General features: G+C 43.6%; 2 protein-coding genes across 5 annotated transcripts in view; one reads left to right on the forward strand and one right to left on the reverse strand.

Annotated features, from left to right (window-relative positions):
* The window catches only part of rtn3 (reticulon 3), a 30,061-nt gene extending 21,408 nt beyond the window's left edge, over positions 1-8,653 (reverse strand). Inside the window, exons 1-2 of one of the 2 annotated variants that reach the window (XM_087837872.1) lie at positions 8,338-8,653; positions 348-395 (exon numbers count right to left, since the gene is read on the reverse strand). In XM_087837872.1, coding sequence (XP_087693998.1) covers positions 348-395; positions 8,338-8,428 — 139 coding nt within the window. In that variant the 5' untranslated portion in view covers positions 8,429-8,653. The remainder of the gene's footprint in view (positions 1-347; positions 396-8,337) is intronic. The other variant, XM_006809288.3, reaches the window with a different exon arrangement.
* A 652-nt stretch (positions 8,654-9,305) lies between these two features.
* Positions 9,306-23,347, forward strand: men1 (multiple endocrine neoplasia I). Of its 3 annotated transcripts, none has more exons than XM_087837874.1 (10): positions 9,306-9,570; positions 10,638-11,127; positions 11,201-11,409; positions 15,792-15,920; positions 16,522-16,562; positions 18,196-18,283; positions 20,582-20,718; positions 21,401-21,545; positions 21,871-22,044; positions 22,127-23,347. In XM_087837874.1, the coding sequence occupies exons 2-10, from the start codon at positions 10,692-10,694 to the stop codon at positions 22,652-22,654; spliced, it is 1,887 nt and encodes a 628-aa protein (XP_087694000.1). In that variant the 5' UTR covers positions 9,306-9,570; positions 10,638-10,691; the 3' UTR covers positions 22,655-23,347. The 3 variants fall into 3 exon arrangements, with proteins under 3 accessions (XP_087694000.1, XP_087694001.1, XP_087693999.1); XM_087837875.1 differs by having other exon boundaries at positions 10,646-11,127; XM_087837873.1 differs by having other exon boundaries at positions 9,306-9,518.
* The last annotated feature ends 278 nt before the right edge of the window (positions 23,348-23,625 follow it).

Raw genomic sequence — 23,625 nt, forward strand, 5'->3', positions numbered from 1 at the left:
TGACAATGGATAGGTGTGTCTAAGGAGCCTGAAAAGAAAAGCAATCAATCAGTCAATAGTCCTTGAAAACAAGGGGAGCTTTGCTGACTGGTCAGCTTAGAGTAACTGCAGCAGCCTAAAGGAATGCTGAAAACAGGTCTGCAGGAGGAGGGGCAGGGTAAGAGCAGGTTAGGGCCACAGCCACCTATGCTGTTTCTCTGCAGGCGAGCTGTTTTTACTGGGCTCTTATTTGGCAGGAGAGGGGCACTAGAAAGAGGCATGAGGCAGAACTGCACAGCAGCAGGGCAGCAAGAAAGTACAGGGCAGAGGGAGAGCAGGCGAGCAATCGAAGAGAACCATACACTTGCCTTGAGGAGACTGAATGAGAGATACAGGCGAAGAGGAAAGAAAGGAATCTGAAAAAATAAAGAGGACAGAAGAATAATCATCGTAGAAGAAGACAAACATCTCCATCCACTGTCCTCACTCAAAAGAAAAGTTAACTTATCCAGCCTTAACAACTCTACACATGTACTACTTCACATAAGGACCAGAACAAACCTGTGCTTACACGTGTCCATCGTTTCATTCAAACTTACAAAAACTTTAACACATGCACTTATATTTGCTACGCAGGCAAAAATCAAGACGATGTACTTAACGAGCAGACAAAAGCACTCGAAGAGACAGAAACTTCACACACAAACATTTAATTTACACAGTCATTGCTCCACAGCTCTGTCCAGTACCCATCTCCACATACTTCGGACTGCAGCTTGGTTTGGGCTAAAACCTAAACAGCACACGTTCCATTTCTATATCACCGATACAAACAAAGGTAACATAACCAACTAGGGCTGGGCGATATGGCCTAAAATTCATATCGCGATATAATTTGAAGTATGTGTGGTAACAATATATAACACAATATATTATTTTCTTCTGCATAACGTGTTTTCCACACTTAAAATCCTTTAATTTTCTCAAAAATCAAGAGTGTGTCTTATGTATGAATTCTGGTTGTGCTTACTGACCTCGAACCGATTTTGGCAGAAATCTGTTAAAAAATGTTTTAGTACAACTTTAGTAAGCCACACAGCTTGATGGATTGTCAGAGCATTATGGCTGCCGTAGTGAGGAGCTTCACGGAGTAATCTGGGTCCAAAACTCCGTCCATTTCTGGTCCCAAAGTCAAACGAACACTGAGAGTTAAAAACTGTCTAAATTCTTTCATCTTTAATTAAATCATCAGCGCTGCTGCTTTATCGGGTGTAACAATTAAGTTTAACATCCATGAAAACAGAATTTATTAAATTCAACGGAGTTAGAAGTTAGCAGGAAGTTAGCTCGCTAGTTTCCACCTAAACATTTCATACCATGTTCTGACTGAGAGATTTTTGAAACTAATTCAAACGTACAGCTCTGCTATCACTTCCAACATAAATGAAGACAGAAAATTAAACAGCAGTGGCATTTGCAGGGTTACTGAAGTTGGACTACCTGGTATATAATGTTGTGCTACGTGGTTGCTAGCAACATAGCTATGTTAGCATAGCATTAGCACAGTGAAGCTGGAGGATGAACGCCAACTTTTTTTCCACTCGATAAAAGTTAACGTGACGGATTCTGGTGGTCAGGGACAAATGCAATCGCATATCAGTTTTTGGCTTTTCCCCATATTTCAAAAGTGCTTCATCTCTTTGCTATGACTGTCGCCCGCCATAATTTGCAGATGATAATGATTTTAGCCGCTGCAATGCTTTTGACCAAAAACAGGCACAGCTTGATGACATCATCAACATGTGCTATCGCGATAGAGCGATATAGTCAAAATCTCTATCGTTAGCCAAATTTATATCGTTTCTATCGCCCACCCCTATAACCAACGCTGTGGGAGTGTTAGCCATTCTTCTGAACTGTAGATGGTCCATCGGTCAGAAACTGGTCTTTATGGTATGAATTCAGTTTTTGTTGCATTTACGCCACAACATTTACTTTGTGGTTGGACGATTCTATCAGTCATTGGTACGATAGAACAATTGGATTATTCGTACCCCTGGTACACAAAGGGAGATCCACATAAGTTACAAAGATTTCCAATCAAGTGTGTAAAAACTAGACTAGCTTGGACAGCGCTCCGTCTGCAACAACCTCCAACAAGACCAGAATGTAAAGCGGGCCTACACTAAGCTTTGCATGTGACTAAACGCCACCAACCAGCTTACAGAATCTACCTAAAGTAAAAATGCTGTGGTCCACTCGCTCTTTGGCTACGTTCACACTGCAGGCGAAAGCGCATCAAATCTGATTTTTTTGACCCTATGCGACCCATATCCGATCATGGTGTGACAGTGTGAACGGCACAAATCCGATATTTTCAAATCCGACCTGGGTCACTTTCGTATGTGGTACTGAATCCGATACATATCCGATGTTTCAGAAAGCGACTGCTGTGTGAACGGTCGGGTCGCATTAAATCCGTCTTTTACGTCACTGACACAAGACAGACAGCAATTATCAGCTCCGGAGAAGACATCGCGAATGCTTCCTGGCCATCCGGTGAAACTGCTGGGAAGACAACGTGAACATTTTATTTGTTCTGTATAATCTGCAGATTCTGACAGAAATCAGCAACTATCCTTTGAAGCACCGCTCCTCTAAAACAGCAATAAGGATCATTATTAGGTTATCTACATTATTATGTAAATAACAAAATAACTTAAAGCAAAAATTGGGAAACGTGAAGTCCGAAGTCTTTATATTAAGGGCCATCAGTCAAACAATACTGTTTGCTCTGGGTCTAAACAGAGCGCGTTGTGTGTGACATCTTTTGCGCATGCGGGCGCTTTGAGCGTTCACACTAGAGCGCGTTTGCTGTCACATTTTAGTTGTAGTGTGAACATGCAGACAAAAAAAAACCGAATTTGATCAAAAAATCGGAATTGAGCATTAAGACCTGCAGTGTGAACGTAGCCTTAGTCAACCCCGACTTCATATCTTCCACTGTGAACGCTGCCTTTCAGGGTAAAGTGGAAGCCAATAGGAGCTCATGCTTCACTTTTCCTTGTCATCAGTCGACTACTTGAATTGTGGGAAAGGAACTTTCGCTGCGTAAAGATGAGGTGTGGCGTTTGCTTTTGTTTCAGCTCAACTGACGGTGGTACAGGTGGGGCAGGTGGGGCAGGTGGGGCAGGTTAGGGTTGGTGTGGTGCAACATTCCTTCTCTCAGATTCATATCACTGTTACCCTTTCAAAACACCACACCTCTGGTCTTTAACGAGACTGGGAACAGCCAGGGATCGAACCACCAACCTTAAAAGTGCTGCTGGCACTCCAAGCCAAGCTAAATCCACATGAACCACATATCTGCTTGCGTACAACAAATCAACACCTACAAATCTGCACATACATCAGGTCACAAATTGTGAGATGTGTAAAAATGAGTATTTTTTTTTTAAAGTGTGGAAATACAACAAGAACAACACTTTACATATGAAAGAAGATGACAGAAACAAGAGACAGTGTTGCCTTTTAGCTAAAACAGCTGCTTGTTTACTGTTTTTGTCCCCCTGCATAAACGTTAGCTGAGAAATCCAGTTAGAAGGTGAAAAACAAACTACGAGCTAAAGGAGGCCATACAGCTCAACAGAGCTAAGGTGAACTCCAGAGTTAGAGATAATTCTCTGTGGATCTGTAGCCACAAATGACTCCTTAAAATAGAAAGTAGTCATTAGTGCAGCTTTAACCAATGTCTTATTGCAGAAATCATGGATCTGGAACAGAGTGCCTATACGACGAGGCTCCACGCAATCACAATAAGCATCCAGATACCACAGACCGGCATGGGAAAAAATGGACTCTAGCTTCTTAGTTTAGGGCCTGAATGGAAGTGAAGGGAGGCTCTACTGCCATGCCTGCAATTCCTGCTCGAGCTATCTTGTACTGTCCACCCCTGAGGGATATCTGATTGCCTCTGTGACCCTCAGCAGGGACTGGAGAGAGCAGGGTCAGCTTGGCAAAGAAGGAAGAGAGCCAGCGAGGGGGATGGGGGCTGAAAGAACTCACTGTTCTTTCAAGCTTCGATTGTGTGCTTCACTTTTAACTGCTCGGTGGGGAACCGTTCTCACAAGAAATCATAAACACAGTCATATAGAAGGTTCTGGCTGTAGGTAGTGCATCACTAACTCCTGGATACTGTCAGCTGCAGTAGCTGCAGTCTGCATTAGAGCAAAGCAGAGAAGGGGTTAAACATTCACTACTAACGAATGTTTGTTTGCACACATGATGCAATATGAAGAATGCACGCAGAGGATTTTAACCATCAAATTATGAGCTGATGATTACGATGAGCGCTGCATAAATTCACCACAGACTGCAGCGATACTCTGATGGATTCCAAAGCCAACTCGTCCTGTAAATATGATGCAACAGAGTTTGAGAAATGAGGTCCCCATTTCAAAGTGTGCCACTTCCTTTGTGACTACAGCCAATCACCACTGAGGAACTCAAGTGTAATGGGCTGAGCAACAGATAGAAGCCGGGCAGGCCAGGACATCTGCTCGCGCTGACATCCACAGACTCAAAATCCTGAGACAATAACCAGGAAAAATGCTGCCAAGTTAGGCCCAACAATTCTCTAAAAAGCAAAAAAAAATGAGATCCTGAAAAGAAAAAAAATCCCCAACTACAATAATAATTTTCTCTTGTCAACACAACTCTAGCATAAGTAATAACTGGGCCTTTAGCACAGGGAAAGATGCAGTGTGCTGATGCTGTTTTGAAGTAGTGCAGAATCATGGGAGAATTTTCCAACATCATTCAGGAATAAGTCATGTTCATGGACTCGTCTCAAAATCTAATCTTTGACACCAAAAGCACCACATCATCTGCAAAACGCAGGCACGTGATCCTGACGCCACTAAAGTAGAGGCCTCAGACACAGAACAGAATCGATAACGAGTTTGACTTATTGCTGACAACGTGGACCGAGCTCTTGCTGTGGTTATACAGGGACCGAATGGCTCATAGCAACAGGCCAGATACTCGAGTAGCACCTCCCACAGGATCCCCCAAAGGGATGCTGTCGAATCTCTCCTCCAAGCTTTAAAACACATTTGGCTGGGCCAAATCCACACGCAGCGATGGGAACTGATGAGAAGTTAGCAATTCTGATTCCATTATGGATTCTCATTGGCTCCACTTTGAATGTCACCACCATCTCTAAGCAACATATCAAAGACATTGCATTCTTGCAAATTAATTACATGCTGAGTGGACTTTTTTTGCATGCTGTGGGTATTTCCCATCTTTGTTGTGATCATTGCTGAGGTCATTACTCAAAAAATTGATTGCACATATTACACAGAACACTTTTCTTAAATGTAATGAGGTCCGTTACTTAATTACTCCCAGGAGAAAGACGTTCGTTACACTACTTGTTAAGTTACTTTCATGTTACTCTGTAAAATGATCTGAAACATGCCGTCTCATAATTACCAATTAACAGCACAAACTTGAGGCTACAGTCGCACACACCAACATAAATCCCATCCTAATGAGGACACACATGTCTTACTCTTAGCATTTAGCTATGAACACAAAGCCAAGATGAAACTCAGCACAGATCGTAGAAACATGAGCAGGTAGAAACGGAGGCTGCAGCCTGGCTGCTCGTCGGTTTGTTACCTGTTGAAGTTCAGGTGCTTGCAAAGAGCCGACGTTGTGTTAACAAGTATATTGCAGTTGTTTGCAGTCTTCACTTTACCGTCGCGCTCTCATCCTTTTGTGCAATAAAAATAAAAGTAATGTCCATGCTGTAGACTGCCACACTATCATTCTCCTCCGACACGCGACCTGAAATCAGCTGATTGTAGCGGGAGTGCAAGTATAGATAAGCGGGATCGATCGAAGGAATTGGACTATAAGGTAGTGGCTAAGGTCAATCATAAAAAAATAACATTAATGTAGGAACTAGGCAGCAAACATCAGTTCTGCCTGTAATGTCAACGTGGTGTTAATTTAAGACAAAGACACGATTATGTTATTGTTAGGTTTCGAGATTTAAGCTAAGAAAAGTCTACGAGCAACTAGACAAACAGTGGTAGCCTTCCTCACCAGCTCTATTTGACAGCAAAAGCACAGCACAGTCTCTGACAGCCTAAAAATACTGGCCTCATTTACTAATGTAGAAATGAGGCCAGTATTGGTAAAGGTCTTAAGTTCTGTGCACACAAATTTAACCTCTTCTTACCACCTTACATATTGGACATGCAATAAAAAATAATAATAAAAAAAAAAAGATTCTGCAGGATTCGTGGGATAGTGCCCAGAAATGAATCCGTTAGTGATGACAAACGACACACGTAGTTTAATTAGATAAGACACAAGGAGCAGATAAATATGTTTAAATTAACAGATTAAAACCTTTATATTTTCAATAACACCTACTCGGCTCCAGCTCAACTCAATTCTACTCAGTTTCGGTCGTCTTCCATTAGAGTACTACCTCAGTGTGGGTGGGGTCATCATAGCTTATCCCTGACACACAACAAACTGCTGAGGTGATGGTGTACCTGCTGCTCCGTCTTTTTTTTTTTCTCCATAGACTCAAACAAGAGAGTTAAACCTCACTGTCGGGTTAAATTCTTGTGCAGGAGTCACTCTAATGACTCATCTAGTGAAGTCATTTCCCGGCCAATCAGTGGCAAGAAGTCTGTCTGTCACATTTTTGGCTCGACTCTGCTTGTTGGAACCCGAGTAGGTACTAAGAGAAAAGGGACTACGAGCTAATGGAAAACCATAAAAACTGAGTCAGGCCAAGTAGGTACTAGTGCTTTTTTATTCTGCTAGTGTTGATACTGTTGCAAACTTATTGATATGAATATCAATTAGGAAATTATAGTACTGTGATAACCCTAAACACATATTACACACTAACAACATGCATTTGATAAAAGTTGTAAAGGATGACAAAGTTATTTCCTTGTAGAGGAGCATCTCTGCAGACAGGCTGCTGATGTGATCACAGTCTAAACACCAGACAAGTTAGTTCAGTGCTTCATTCATAAAAAACAAACCAGTTACACCTCACACTAACTTGACAGTGTTTTCCAGGATTCATATAAGCACAGACGACTCAACTTACTTGCACCATCTGAAACTGTTGAATAATCCGATTATACAAATACTGAATTTGAACATTTATTGTTAAATATATCGTCCTTAATTATTTAAAATGTGATGCATTACATGGAAATTTCTGCAAACTTGCCAAACCACAGTTATCTACTTCAGCAGGAAGAATGTGCCACGCCCTGTGGGATCCAGCTGGCATCACCACACCTGCTGCATTTCTTGAAAGTCTACAATCTTATGATTCACGGCTTCAGCTTTGTTGGATTCAGGTGGCGCAACCATGGAGTTTAAATCATGTCAGCCTCATAGGCGGATATAGAGAGGGCGTGATGGTGAAACTGTGGATCCAGGCTGTGAGTTTTTGTTTGAAAACGGGCTCCATGTGGAAGTGGAGCTGACGACAGCTATAAACTAAGTAGTAAATGAGCGTGCCGCAGCTCGTCGGGTATGCTGATGTTCATCTGGCTCCCATAATCCAGGCAGTGCCAGCAAAAGGCCAATGTGCCTTTAAGAGGTGCCTCTCTGTGGAAACTGCACAGTGACAACGCCTCTGCAGTGCAGGCAAACGCAACATTTCGACAACGTTCAGCAGAAAAAGCCGTCATGTAACGTTTCTGCACTTATGAATAACAATGTAGAAGTAGCTCCAATCGGACAGCAGGATTTACATTTAAATCTAGCTGACATCAAACGTCCCACGCACACGTACTTTAATCAGATGTGTTCCCTTTGTTTTAAACGAGGCCTTTTCAACAGTATTACGCCGTTCAGTAACAGGCTGGTTACCGTCTGTCAAATATATAATCCCTGATTCTGCAGGGCCGCCCACTTGCTGTGCTCCTGTTTGTCAGTAAGGCCAAATAAAAAGCGGGATTCAAACACCGTGTTAGCTTGTTGTTTCGCCTAAAACGAGCCCAGACAGCAGGCAGGCCACAGCTGCACGGAGCGTGACTGGCAGCCGTGTGTCAGGAAATATCCACGACCACAGGTGTCTCCCATCACAGCTGAAATCAGCTCCTCATCCAGGCAGCGGGAGACACGGTGAGGGCGTTCTGCGTTACAATGGCTGTAGTCATAATGTCACTGCGTTATAAACTGCACGTTAACCGATATACATGCGTGTAAATAAAAGCCCAACACATACAGCTTAACGTAAGGTACGAATAAAACACCGCGTCGAGCTCTACATTTAGCTAGCTACCGTATCCTTTGGTTACTTCTTACCAGACAGCTTTGATTCTTTGGTAGCAGAATTTTGTCCATCGGCAAAGCCTTGCGACGACGATATCTGGGCGGACTGAGTCACTGGATCCATTTTATATAAGTTACAACACAACTGCACAGAAGCGGCGAAACGTCTGTCGTCTCGGATGGGTTTCTCTTGTAATGGTCTATCAGGGTGTCTGTGACGTCTGACTTTCCTCGAATTTCCCTCAAAAAGCGGGACTCGGCTCTGCACCTTCAGCCTATGACCGAGCACTGAGAGCGGAGCGGAGACGGAGGGAAACAAGGCAGAATGTGGAGGAGGGGCAAAAAAATGTGTCTGCGTGTGAGACGTTCAAGGCGTACGCTTCCAGTAGGACGTGTCAGCGTTCAACAACACCAGCAAAAAAAGCCTTTATCATTTATCACTATTGGCTGATCTGTCCGTCTCGCTTCTACCATTTAAAAAAAATTATATCAACTACAACAGTGCAGTGTGTCACTGAATTCCCGAGCAGCACATAAAAAAACAGACCACAGCATCACAACAACTACTCCTTAGCGCAGGACACCATGGACAATGCCTTGTGTACTTCGGAAATTAGCTATTAATGTACTGGGAGACTGAATTTGAAATACGTTTAATCGAAATATTAGGTCATGAGTGCAAATCCACGATTTCGATCAACGTGTACAATGACAATAACAGATTATTCTGTTCTATTCTGTAGACACAAATATGTCTGAGCTTGTGTCATAGCCAACGACATACTGTTTTAATTAAAGATAAATATGCCGTGAGTTCAACTCTGCGGTACATTTTTATGTTATCCTAAATGTTTTATGCTCCATACGTGCCTGTTTTCCGTTATGTAACATTTACTGTCGTTCCATTTTAAAGCACGTATCTCTTAAAGGCGTCGTGGTGACCTCTACTGGGGGTGTAGGGGAATACCCTAATATGAACTGCATTTCCCAGCATACACGAGGAAAACCCCACTGCGCAGGACTTACGATCTCGAAGCATAGGGATGGGCCTAAAGGCGCACATTTGCGCTCGAGAGAAGCGCGCTTGTTGCTGTGAGATCTGCTTCGAGACGCAAACGTCGACATATGCCAACTGACTTTCGGGCAGATTGAGCTGCGCGGCAAAAGAAAGGGGACACAAACAAAAACATGTGGCGCGAGCTGTGAGAAAACGGGTATGCGATCACTTAAACATTGGTCAGATTGTTGGCTGATTTAGAGCTGAGGGTGAGTTAGTGTTGTTGTATAGCTGGTGCGATATATTTTCCAAAAGCTCCAATAGTTGTGACTTTAGCTGATAGCCGCTTGTTAGCTTGTTAGCTTAATAGCTGCTCATTCAAGCAGATAACGTATTCCCCTCAGCGTGTGACTCATTTTCGGGTTTGGTTTGTGTCTGCATGTCGTCCGACTTATTTAAACAAAGCAGGACTAATTCAGCAAATTAGCACGGCTTGAAAGGCGAAATGAGTAGCTAACTTAATTTAGTAAAGTTAGCTAGTTAGCTTACGTCACACATTATTCTACCATATAAATGGACCTAACGGAGTATTTCGTTTTAGAATGACAGAGTGTTCGCCCCAGTGGTGTTCCGGATGCGTTTCGGCACAGTGATCGTTGTCATGAAACTCTAAAAGAGCGGCTGTTTGCAGCTCTACATTGAATGTACGCAGGTAGCAGTGAATCTGCCCCGCCCACCGAAGCGCCATATAACCGGCGTTAGCGGCATATATGTAACCGGCATTACGCAACAAGTCCAGCCGCTCAGCCCCGGTCCAGTGTTATGTCAGTGTTTACGTCTTAGTCTGTTCAGCACTTAATAGTTACTGCTGGCATTATTAACCTTCATTAATAACCAATAAATGTTCATACCCCAGACTGTAAACCAAACGTGACACATGTTACGCTGTGTTGTGTCGGTGTAACTTCTGTTAGCTTTCTGTCTAGAAATCAGTGTTACAGTATTGCTATCTTACGTTTGTATATGCAACAACATATATGCAACAAATGTTTCCTTGTGAATGAATTAAGTAATTTAAAACTTACAGTAACTATAATGTATGAACTTACTGACTTTTATTTAAAGATTAATGAAATAAGTCTGCTTTTATAGTTGTGAACTGTTTTGTTTTTAATGTTTTCACCTTCATTGAGAAACCAGAGTTCTTGGCGATGAGCCAGCACGTTGTTTTCTATAAGGAGTTATTTTTAATGGGTCAGCTTTTGAATTTGCCTGTTTTCCACAGTTTAGTGTGTGATTTGGAGTTACAGATGAACTGACTGCTCTCCCCGTTCAGTACTGCAGGTGAGGAGGCACGCATACATCAAAGTTGTGACTGACAGCAGGCGTCATGGGTTTGCACTCAGCCCAGAAGAAGCACTTTCCTCTGCGGGGAATCGACGGAGTCGTTCAGTTGTTTGATGCAGAGCTCCGGAAACCAGAGCCGGACTTGGCTCTTCTTTCACTGGTCTTAGGTTTTGTTGAGCACTTCCTGGCTGTGAACCGAGTCATCCCCATAAATGTTCCAGGGGTCCGTTTTGAGCCGCTGGAGCCGGATTGTCCCATGTCTTGCTTCCCCACCGTGGAGCTGGGCATGATTTCTGCTCTGTATGAGCGGTTCACAGCACAGATCCGCGGGGCTGTGGATCTGTCCCAGTATCGGAGAACTGCTGCAGGATCCAGCCGAGAGCTGGTGAAGAAGGTATCGGATGTGATCTGGAACAGTCTCAGTCGTTCTTACTTCAAGGATCGAGCCCACATCCAGTCCCTATTCAGCCTCATCACAGGTAACGTGGTTTTTCTCATGATGCTTGTTAGGGGACTCCAACATTTATTGATTAATTGTTGAATTTGAACCAGGTACCAAACTGGATAGTTCTGGAGTGGCCTTTGCAGTAGTGGCTGCCTGTCAGGTCTTGGGTCTAAATGATGTACACCTGGCACTATCTGAGGACCACGCCTGGGTGATATTTGGTAAAAATGGTGAGGAGACAGCAGAAGTCACCTGGCACGGGAAGGGTAACGAGGACCGGCGAGGACAAACAGTCACAGCAGGAGTCAATGAGAAGGTGAGGCCCGTCTGTCAGCAGAATGAACCAGCTACTTCTAGTTCTATCAGTATGCTCAGTGTAGCCAGTGAATGTCTGACACGTTTTAGGCTACGTCCACACGTACACGGGTATTTTTGAAAACGGAGATTTTCCGTTTTCGTTTTAAAAAATAATCCCGTCCACACGTAAAGGCAGAAATCAAGGAAAACGCTGCTAGGACCATGCCAAAGCAACAGGTGGCGCTATATTCCTAACCGTGTAGAAATGATGGCCAATCAGAAGTCTAGAAGCCTCGGTGGGAAAAAGTAAACAAAGCTGGGGCATAGAAGCAGAACTGAGTCGTATGTGTGGAGGGACAGTAACTGTGTGTGTATATGTAAGCATTTAAACACTGCAGAGAGTAAAATTAACAGTAACAGTATTGTAGAAATTCATTTCACCGAAACAATAACGTGGCGCACAGTGTGACAGTGTGGTATCTCCTCCTTTGTAGCCTAGTTGTACTCCAAGTGTGTTGTTCATGGAGACAGAAAGACATTTCTATACACATGAATAGAATTGAAGAATAGAATAATCCTTTAATTGTCCCACAAGGGGAAATTTGGGTGTAACAGCAGCAAGGAAGACACATATACGAACAAACGGTACACAAGACACAGAACAGAAACATACACAATTTTTACATATTTCCATCAAGGACAAGATCATGACCCTGATGTAAAGGTGTTTTGTACAAAGAGGGTACGAATGTACGATATTTTTGCTCAGAAAATGATCAATAAATGTTGGATTGGTTACATTTGCAGGGATTTAGAAGATGAAGATGAAAAATAATCTTAGGCTGTGTACACGCTGGGAGTGATTTGGTCGTCACACATCGCTTTGAGGCTGCCAGCTGGTTACTTTTGCACATTTCAGGACTCAAATATATCTGACACGCATCAAAGCTCTTGAGGAAGTCAGTCACGTCATCTGTTCATTCAACTGCAGTTAAATGAATTCTGTTTTCTTACTTCTTACAATCCAAGTGTACAATCTGATCCGCTGTAGGACAAACAGCGCCACTCTTCGTCTGCAGCGAGGCATCGAGGAGGCTGTAAAACTTTGTGTAAGGAGTCAAATAAGAGTTTACAGGTCAGCAAAGCTGTCTTCTGTGTGATGAGAGCGATACTGAGGCGAGTTGTTGTGGATATTCCAACCTTTCCTGTTGGTAAGCACTGCTGGTGTCGTCGCTGTTAGCAGCCGGTAGCCAGCGTTCGTGAAGTGGATCCTAACATTGACACTGATAATAAACTCTCGTAAGATTTGAGAATGTAATCAAACTGTTTATCAGAAGGAAAGTGTGATTTTTAGGGCAGACCAACATTAGCTGGTATAATATTAGCTTTCTGAAAATGCATTCGTTTGTTGGAAAATGCACTTGCACACTAATCAGTGTATATTTATGAGATTTTTTTCTATTAAACCTCAAAAGTTACTTTCTGTACTTCAGATTTATTGCATCACCAGCTGTTATTTGACTCATAATCACTTGAAATATCCAAAAAGCATTTACTTTCTATAATCCCTGATCACCATGTTGCTGTGAAGTGCTTCCAGTGTGTACACAGCTTCAGTCAAATCTTTGAACCCGGGGTGGCTGTAGCTCAGGAGCTCGAGCAGATTGATCCCTGGCTGGCTGGTCCAGTCAAATCAAAGTATCCATGGGCAATCCCATAAAGTTGATTCTGTCACCACTCAGCTGACTGCAGGTTTCCGCAGCCTTATAAACATTATCTTTGCACAATGACTGAAACTAGCCCACTGAGTGAACAATGGGCTGTGACGCTGAGACTAATCCCGCTAGTGGAACTGATCACAGCCACAGAAACAGCGATTCGAAACAACAACATTGCAGCTGTGGAAGCAGAGCAACTGGTTTCAGCCTGTCAGCAATGCAAAGCATGGAGGAGAGGAGGGCACTCACATCACTTAGTAATGACAACAACATTAGCATCCTTGCCACAGACAATGGTAGGTGGATGGTTTTGCTAAACCAGAAAGGCTATCATGAAATCAGGAAGTGGTTACTGTAGGGTGATAGATTCTCTGAAGCAATTAGAACGAGACGGTGCTATTGGCCGGACGTCATACCACAGGCATTATGGAGGGGAATTTACACCAAGTCTGTATAGTTTACCGAAGACATAAACAGGATGCACCTTATGATCGACTCGGTCACCTTTAACATTTCAAAATTTTTGGCTTCAATCCTCAACCCGTTGGTAGGCAGCTTTGAATTGGGTCCCCCGACACAAACAGAGTAACATAGTGTACGCTGTTAAGTGCAGGAGGATTGTCAGGATTTATACATCGGGGAAGCCAAACAACACAGAAGAGCCACGTTGTCAGGCCAGGACTCTGCAGTCTATTTACACCTACAGGCCAGTGGACACTCTTTCAATCATGAGGATGTAACATCCTGGACAGGGAGGAACGCTGGTTTGAGGGCGGAGTCAAAGAGGTCATTTACGTGAAAAGGGAAAGACCATCTCTGAATCGAGGAGGGGGCCTAAGGGTACATCTGTCACCATCTTACAATGCTGTGATTGCAGCCATTCCCCAACTCTCTGTGAATGGGACTCATGGACATTAATCTGTGGTTGTTGATTAATAGTCATGACCTCCCAGCCCATTGTTCCTTCAGTGGGCTGGTTTCAGTCATTATGCAAATGTCCTGTTTATAAGATTGAAACCTGCAGTGAGCTGAGACTGAAGATGATGACGAAACGTTTCTCCTACTGAAAACATCCAGATGAACAGAATCAGCTTTTGGAGATTTACTTACCTGGATGACTGAGCATGCATCAAGATATCCTCTAATATCTTCAGGCAAAAACAAACATATCATTGAAGAAGTTGCTTCTTCAAAAGATGGACAGAATACTTTGAGGTTCTTGAAATCTACTGAGAAATGTTAATTGACATATGAGGAAATTAGACTGCGCGTAAATGACAGTTGTAGTATAGTTTAGAAATATGCCAGCCATGTTTCTAAACTATACTACAACTTTAGTCATTTTGGTCCTCTGTGTTCACTCTGCTTTTACTATCAGCCTAGAATGAACCGAACACAGGCTAACAACCCCCATGAACAGGATGAAGACTAAATATGTTTGATAAAATAACATTAAGAGAACAGAATTTGTAATTAGTTTGGTGGTACTGAGTAGTATTACGTGTTTGCTAACAGGATTGCCCAAGCCTGGTCATCAGGCACAAATTCATTTGATTGATGCGTGCCGATGACAGAGTCTAGTTTAACTTCTTACAATTAAAAAATGCATCTCAAACATTTGTGCTGCCATATCTCTTGGCACAGATTGTGTATGCTGTTAACTTCCAGTAACTATTACAAGCCTCTGTGACTCACCATTGCTGTTTATTGGAGTCACCGGAGATGATTCACCTCTGACCTACTGACTGGCTAATATGTACTGACCTACACAGTGGAACACCTGGAAACAACAAGACAACTTCGATGAACAGATAGCGTATTTATGAGATAAATTTGGTTTAGCTAGGGTCTCAGCTTTATTTAATCTAGGCAGAGGGGGGTTTAGCTCATTTTTGGGTGTGCTGAAGCCCCCCTAAAAATGAATCAAAGCACCCCCAAAGATTTCTTACTATTTTTGACAATATTGCTGTTTGTGTGACACTAGTAAACATATAAAAACTATACTTGGTTCAGACATAATAATGTGACTAGAATAGTGCATTTTCACAAGTCACTTCAGACCTTTCTGATTTCTCTTGTTTTTTTGTTTTTTTTTAACATTTGAAAAAGTATGTTTACTTTTCAGATGTTACTGTCCAGTTTTTTTTTTAAATGTACAAGTTAAGAGAAGAGGGAAAGAGTTCTTTATGGAACCATTCCCCAACTTTCTGTGAATGGGACTCATGACCACTGATCAGTAGTCATGAGAATTTGCATATTAATGATCAAGGAACTGACCTCCCAGCATTCAGTGGGCTGGTTTCAGTCATTGTGCAAATGTCCTGTTTATAAGATTGAAACCTGCAGTGAGCTGAGACTGAAGATGATGACGAAACGTTTCTCCCACTGAAAACATCCAGATGAACAGAATCCACTCTTTGGGATTTCCTTACCTGGATGAGTGAGCATGCATCAAGATATCTTTGGGCAAGATACTGACTCCAAGTTTCTCTCTGATGCATCCATCGCAGTGTGAATGTTGGATAGAAAGCACTCAGGCATAGATAAGTGCTTGTATGAATGGGTGACTTAGGCATGTTGTATAAAGCACTTTGAGTGCTCCAGTAGAATAGAAAAGCACTATATAAGAGCATCATACCATTTATTCATAAAGTGTGGCTGTGATCCTTCGTCTGTCCCTCAGAGCTGGCTGTATCTGAAGGGTTCCTACATGAAGTGTGACAGAAACATGGAGGTGGCCTTCATGGTTTGTGCCATCAACCCATCACTGGACCTGCACACAGACAGCTCCGAGCTTCTGCTGCTGCAACAGGTGAGGCCTGCACCAATGATGAATGTTTGTTTTACACAGCAAAAAATCTGCATTAAGCCTCCAGAGGTTGTTTTAAAATATGCAGATGAACTGTTGACTTAGTCCACTGCCACGCTTAATATATACAGCTCACTGAAGGCTGACGGTAGCCGTCCTATTTCACATGGAAGCAAGAGTCTAAAGGGGGGCACGGTGTGTACTAGACTATCTTCATTTAAAGGTTTTCATAACATTTTTCTGATGAAAATTGAAATAATAGAAAATACTGGCTCAATTAATTTGTGTTAATATTTAAAAATATAGAAGTAGAAGCTTTTCTGGACATGGACAGTAAAACTCTGACCTGAGGGGTTTTAGGTTGGGCAGTGAATTATTGTTGATATTGATTAATGTCCACACCATCATCAGGTCTCGTTTTCAGCAGCACAGAAACCTTCAGTTGTACAGTTTGTGATTACATTGTAATTTTATAATGAACACCTTTTTTGGAAACTGGAAACATTGTACTGCTTGTGAAAGTCCATCCAGGCACACATGAAGGAAGTACGCTACAGTCTTGCACTTCGTTTCCTCACCTTTCTTTTTCCCGTTGCTTTACCAGAAACTCCTCTGGCTACTGTATGAACGAGGCGACCTGGACAGGTGAGTGTGTACCAGTGCACTGCTGAGGATTCATTAAAGACTCTTTAATCAATCCTCAAGCTTGCTCACTTTACCGTAACATTTAATGGTGCATCGATGTACGTCTGTCAGCGTGACACAACTCAGGCTGACCCGAGATTAGGACAGTGTGTCATCATGTTGCTTCTCTTCCTTCCATCTTTGGTTTCCACCCAGTGCTTTTAGAGAGTGACTGAACCCACAGTAATAGGAGGGGAGAAGAGACCAAAGCGTTGAAGTCTGAACATATTTCATAAACCCACAATACAGAGTTAAAAAGACAGTTTATGTAGTTTTAGTTGGCTAAGGTGAACACTAGAATACTGTGTGAGTGCTCCCTCATTCACTTTGCTGTAATATTTACATATCTTATTACACAGTTTATAAAATACGGTTTTACAGTGAACTCTTTACTGTGATGAAGCCTGGGTCGGCGACAGGTCAGATTTCATCACATAGCTGTGAGCTGTCATTTAGAAGGTCCAGCTTTGATGATTACATCTAGAACCCGACTTCTCTGAATGCAAGCTGTGTCCCAAAACGTCGGCTGCATCCTTCAGAGGCTGCATTTGAAGGCCGATTAGGTCAGGCGACGAAGGCTGTCCCAATTCATCGACTCCTTCAAATGCGTCCTTCATTTCCCCGAATTTGAAGGATGGGTCGGGTGTGTCCTTCGTGGCCCACCATATCCCAGAATTCATAGCGCGGCCCAGCCAAATTTCAGCTGCCAACAATGGCGGCTGCTACTAAGTTTTAAAATTACTCTTATTAATCTTTCTGGGTCACAAAATAAACTTTTAACATATTTTCAGGCGAGAAAGTAGCTGTGTAAACTTCAAATATCTGCTTAGTTTATCAAGACATCGCATATTTGCAAAAGTGTGCCGACGTTTTCGGAGACGTCTGTTCCCCACCCGCTCGATAGCAAGCCGGGGGGTTCAATGGTCACTCCAGCCGGCGAGAGCAGCGGACTCCCAGCTTCATCGTTTTCAGACCCCGCTCTTTTGCTACTCAGGTTAAACATGATATATAAGTCACTCGGATAACTTAAAATGTAATTGTTTGCCTTTTGTCGGTGTTTTATTTGTTCCGGAGTAAATCAGTTTGGCTGAGATCAAAGTTATTTGATTATTAGATAAAATAAAACTTTATTGATCCCCTGGGTGGGTTCCTCCTTGGTTTTCACACAGCTGAATAAACGTTAAACGGAAAACTGATTAAACAGAAGTGTGAGACGGTCGAGAATTTACGCCAGTGTCCTGTTATATTTTAAATAGCAAGGAGCAGACGGCTAAGTTTATTAAACTCCACCGACCAAGCGGTGACGCAAATCTGAAGGCTAGACCGTCCCATTTCACAGCCTCGCACTTCCGGCCTTCTCAGTCTTTGAAGGACGCGGCCCACGTAGACCACGAAGACCGGGTCCTCCGAAGGATGCAGCCGACGTTTTGGGACACAGCTAGTGTCTGTCACGGTGTTCTATATTATGCAGGGTCAGGGTCATTAAGGCATCCATAATTGGAGAAAACAGAAATGTTACATGTGCTGTATTTAAAAAAGGCTTACGTAACTCCTTGAAGTTGACATTGTGCTTCTGTCTCGGGTCACACACCAGATATCCCATGGCCATGGGCACTCTGGCAGACCTTGAAGACCAGGAACCAATTCCAGGAAAAGAGAACCCCCTGAAAATCCACCTGAAGGTAAGACATCAACCAGTTTCCCAGGTCACATAGCGGCGAGCAGGGAAGACTTTTACAGGCTTCATATTTACAGAACATGTCAAACTTTTCGTATAGATCTTCTGCATTAGTGGGGCTGAAGATCAGACAGCAGTTTTTCATCTTTGTCTATACAATACAAGCTACTGGAAATCAGCTGCTGGTCACTATCAAAAGTGTGGAAAAAGACCTGGAGGAAGCATTACTGCTCAGTTGAGTCCAAAATCAAGGAGGGGGTGCTAACAACACTGAAAGTGACTGGCTGTTTGTTTACAAGTGTCCAACTGACTGTTGCATAGATAAATAACAGCCTCACTCTGCCATTGGCTGTGTGAGAGAACTGTCAAACTTAGATGCTGAGTGCTCTGCTGGCCCAGGGTGGCTAAGCTATGAGGCCTTTTATGACGTCATGTGTAGTTAGAATATACCGTAATGTTCCAGCACCCTCTAGTGGACAGAGTGTGCAGAGCACATGCACTGGTGGTAACAGCTCAAATTCCTCTTGGACTTTCGGTTCAATTCAATTCAGTTTTATTTATATAGCGCCAAATCACAACAAAAGTCGCCTCAAGGCGCTTCATAGATACAGAGAAAAACCCAACAATCATATGACCCCCTATGAGCAAGCACTTTGGCGACAGTGGGAAGGAAAAACTCCCTTTTAACACGAAGAAACCTCCAACAGAACCAGGCTCAGGGAGGGGCGGCCATCTGCTGCGACCGGTTGGGGTGAGAGAAGGAAGACAGGATAAAGACATGCTGTGGAAGAGAGACAGAGGTTAATAACAGATATGATTCAATGCAGAGAGGTCTATTAATACATAGTGAGTGAGAAAGGTGACTGGAAAGGAAAAACTCAATGCATCATGGGAATCCCCCGGCAGCCTACATCTATTGCAGCATAACTAAGGGAGGATTCAGGGTCACCTGGTCCAGCCCTAACTATATGCTTTAGCAAAAAGGAAAGTTTGAAGCCTAATCTTAAAAGTAGAGATAGTGTCTGTCTCCCGAATCCAGACTGGAAGCTGGTTCCACAGAAGAGGGGCCTGAAAACTGAAGGCTCTGCCTCCCATTCTACTTTTAAATACTCTAGGAACAACAAGTAGGCCTGCAGAGTGGGAGCGAAGTGCTCTAATAGGGTTATTCCTGTCATTCCATCTACTAAGGACTTTAGTATTTAAATGCAGAGTGGTGTATAAAACAATAATAATAACTTTACTTGTATAGCACTCTTCACAGGATAAGAACCACAGAGTCCTTCACAATAACATAAAACAACACAATGGATCATACAGCACAACTCTAATTGTGCCAGTCTAAATAAATAAGTCATAAATACATAAATACAATCAAGGCAACATTACGATGGAAGTAAAGCTTTCCATAACCTGGGGGTTATGGAAAGCTCTAACAGCTCTAACAGATCCACCTCCTCTGGTCTTAAAACGTGTTGGTGGGGCTGATCTCAGGCTGAGAGAGGGAGCGTGGGGTTGTACAAGATCAGAGATGTAGGCAGGAGCGTCACCACTCAGAGCTTTAAAGTCAGTACTAAGAATTTGAGATGAATTCTAAAATGTACTGGGAGCCAGTGTAATGAGAGTAAAACCAGTGCTGTCTTTGTGCCTTTGTTAAGAGGCTTGCAGCAGCCCGACTGGAGACGGTTACGATTCTTTTTGCTCAAACAAAGAAAAAGACTTTAACAATAATCTAAGAGAGATGAAGTAAAAGCATTTCTAACTCAGATTTAGACAACAAGGTTCACAGTTTGGAGAGATTTCTTAGCTGAAGAAGGCTGTTCCTAATTAACTGTCCAGAGTGTTGCTGTAGGGACATGGCAGAATCCAAAATAACACCGATGTACCCGAGGCTCGGCTGGAGCCAAGAGGACCAAGATATAAACACAAAGAGAGTGAAAAAGGTGACGGAAGAAGAAACACTGAGTGCATCATGGGAATCCCCCAGCAGCCTCGAGTCAGTCTCCCGAATCCAAACTGGAAGCCGTTTCCACAGAAAAGCGGTACTGTGATGGTACTGGTGGTGAAAGGATGCAGGAAGTTGCACACCTGCTGGATCTCTCTGGTTAACACCCTTCTTCCTGTTTGATGCTCAGGTCCAAGTGCTTGTTGAGATCACTGGAGTTCTGGTTTGCTGCTCGATGTCAAACTGAATAAACGTCTCCACCATGACCTGTTGCTGAATGCTGATACTGAACCCTCTTAATTCTGAGTTCAGCATCATTTTTTAAACTTTCTAAGTCTTTGATCTGTCTGTGTCTCTCAGGCTGTCGGTTCTGCTCAGAAGCACTATAACAACGAGCACATCTACCCCTACATGTACCTGGCTGGCTTCCACTACAGGCACAGGAGTGTGCGGGAGGCCCTGAGGTCCTGGGCAGAGGCCGCCCAGGTCATGCAAGAGTAAGTTCACACTAATAAGACTCCTGATCGGGAAGCGTCCAGTATCTCTGCATCCTCACGGCTCCTCCCCCGGCGTGCTGATGATTCTGAATAAAGGGACAAATAGAAGAAAACAAAATGATATTGATCTCACTTTTAAGTAGTGTTATTCAGACACTAGACACCTTTTTCTTCTTTTAGCTGGTCCCAGATGACGTTTGTACGTGAATGCTATTTCAGCAAATGAACACAAGATGGCACTAAACCAACAGCTGTGTTTCCTGTCCTTGTGGTTCTTTGTTCGTTATTAACCCAGCCACCACTAAGGGCTCAGTCACACTTGGCCTGGAAAGGTGTGGCGCTCAGTCCAGGAAGTATCCAGCTCTGCATCCTCATGTGCTCTCCTCCCTCTAAACACTGTTCATGATCTGCAGTTATAAATAGCAGCTCTGACCCACCACACACATTCTCTCCACATCCATCAGCTTCCCTTTCCTGCTCCCCATTGTTCTTCAGGTTCAGCCCACTGCCTCGCAGAGAAATATGTGCCCGTGCTTTGTTTTGTTTTTTGAACCTGTCCACTTGTTCCTCACTTGTTGTCATGTCTGCCACATGTCACAGCATCCTGTTTTTACTCTTATACTTCATGCTGTGACAGGAGAAAAGCGCATATATGTATTAAAGCTTCTCTACCTTCCTGCAGCTATAACTATTTCCGCGAGGACGAGGAGATCTACAAGGAGTTCTTTGACATTGCAAATGATGTCATCCCTACCTTGCTGAAGGAAACAGCTACAGCAGCAGAGAGTCCTGGGGAGGGAGGAGAGGAGACAGAAGGAGGGGACAAGGTGAATGTTTCTCCAGAGCACATACACCCACAGATGTGGAGAAGGGCTCCACTAGCAGCTGTTCTGTAATAATGCAAAGCTCTAATTCTCTCTTCAGTAACGATCACACGACCACCTCAACCCAACAGAAGATGTTCTTTCTCTTGCTCCTTATCAGATGACTTCCAAATTCAGCTTCTCTCTGATGAAGCATGTGGAACATGTAGAAACTCATGAACATTAGAGCGCACCTCCACCTGAATTTAGATCACGTTTTTAGATGCACATCATGAATATTACTCACTGACAGACGTGGCCTCAGTCTTGCACCTCTGCTCTCTGGCAGGATCAGCCCAAGCAGGCAGCGGCTCTCTCTGCACTGCAGGACCCCGAGTGCTTTGCCCATCTGCTGCGTTTTTATGACGGCATCTGCAAGTGGGAGGAGGGGAGTCCCACGCCGGTCCTTCATGTGGGCTGGGCCACGTACCTTGTCCAGTCTCTGAGTCGCTTTGATGCCCAGGTGAGTAGCCCGTGACTGCAGGAGAGCCACAGACATGTTAGCGCTTTCTAGCTAAACACACATTTGTGCTCCGATTCCAAAGGTGCGTCAGAAAATAACAATCATCACCAAAGAGCCAGATCCCCAGGACGACGACGACCAGTCGAGCGAGGACTTCAGGGAAGGGCGCAGGCGTGGGCCCAGGAGGGAGTCCAAGCTGGAGGACCAGAGCTCTCCTCTTTCTGCCGCTCCTACCTCCCCGTGCAGCCAGCCGGCTGCAGTGGCAGCTCAGCCCAAGAAGGTGGGAGAAGGAGGGCTCCGCCGGCGCTCCTCCCAGGGACTACGTGCTGGAGACATCGAAGGAAAACCCAAGTCCCCCAGTCTCCCAGACTCCGCATCTTCTCCTTTCTCCCCGGAGCAGGCCCCCCTCTCGCCAGCTGGCACTGTAATCGCCTTTCAGAGTGAGAAGATGAAGGGGATGAAGGAGCTCCTGTGCGCCGCCAAGGTGAACTCCAGCGCCATCAAGCTGCAGCTCACCGCACAGTCACAGGTCCAGATGAAGAGGCAGAAGAGCACTCCGGCGGGAGATTACTCCATGTCATTCCTGAAGCGCCAGCGTAAGTCACTGTAGACATCCTGATTGTTGCAGGAAGAGACTGTAGGACATACTGTGAACAGAGACGGGGACACCGATTAACCTCGATCCTGCTTGTCAACGTTTTTTACCAGTGTTTTCACCCAGAGGGCCCTCTCAGTCAATATCCTAGTTCGAGCAATATGTCTGACATGCACAGATGATCTTGAGTTAAGCATCACTTATCAGGTTGGAACATTTAATTGAGTTTTTATTTAAGAAATGGTTTCTGGAGACGTGCCTGGTTTGATCGTCAGTTTGAGTTTCGATTGGCAGCCTGTTAGGTATCCGTTACATGCTGTCTGGATGTTTAAAGCCAAAGTGATGAGGACCAGAACAGGATTTTCAGACGTGTAAAATACCAACATGAACTAACCTGTTCATGACTGAAGCCTCAGAAGTGTTTAAATTTAGGATAGTTACTGTGTAACATTGTCCACTCTGCTCTACTGACAGCTTCTTTCTTATCAGCTCTATGTTGCCTTACTTTGCCTTTCTTCTTTTTTAAAGTAGGTGGCCTTTAGTTTTGAGAATAGCTGAGTTAGACGGATTTCTAACAATGAGAAGAGAGCAGTAAGACCATGCACTGTTGAGACAGAGCCACATTAGATGGCACTGCTCCATCCAATTTGATTGACTTGTGGTTTGTGTTCTTGTTTTTCTATCTGCAATAATAAAGCTCTGATGAAAACGGAACAACATGTGGTCCAATGATGTGTATTACATATATATGAAGGCGCCTTCACATGCTGTAAGTGGCCGTCAGCAGTGTTGGGAAGGTTACTTTTAAAATGTATTTCATTACAGATTACAGAATACATGCCCCAAAATGTATTCTGTAACGTATTCCGTTACGTTACTCAATGAGAGTAACGTATTCTGAATACTTTGGATTACTTAATATATTATCATGCTGTTTACAACTACGTGAATGTACTATTGCTGTGATTTATTACTGTTACTCCGAA

The sequence above is a fragment of the Neolamprologus brichardi genome, chromosome 3 (genome assembly GCF_056152115.1).
Source record: "Neolamprologus brichardi isolate AB-2024 chromosome 3, ASM5615211v1, whole genome shotgun sequence".
Taxonomy (NCBI): Eukaryota; Metazoa; Chordata; class Actinopteri; order Cichliformes; family Cichlidae; genus Neolamprologus; species Neolamprologus brichardi.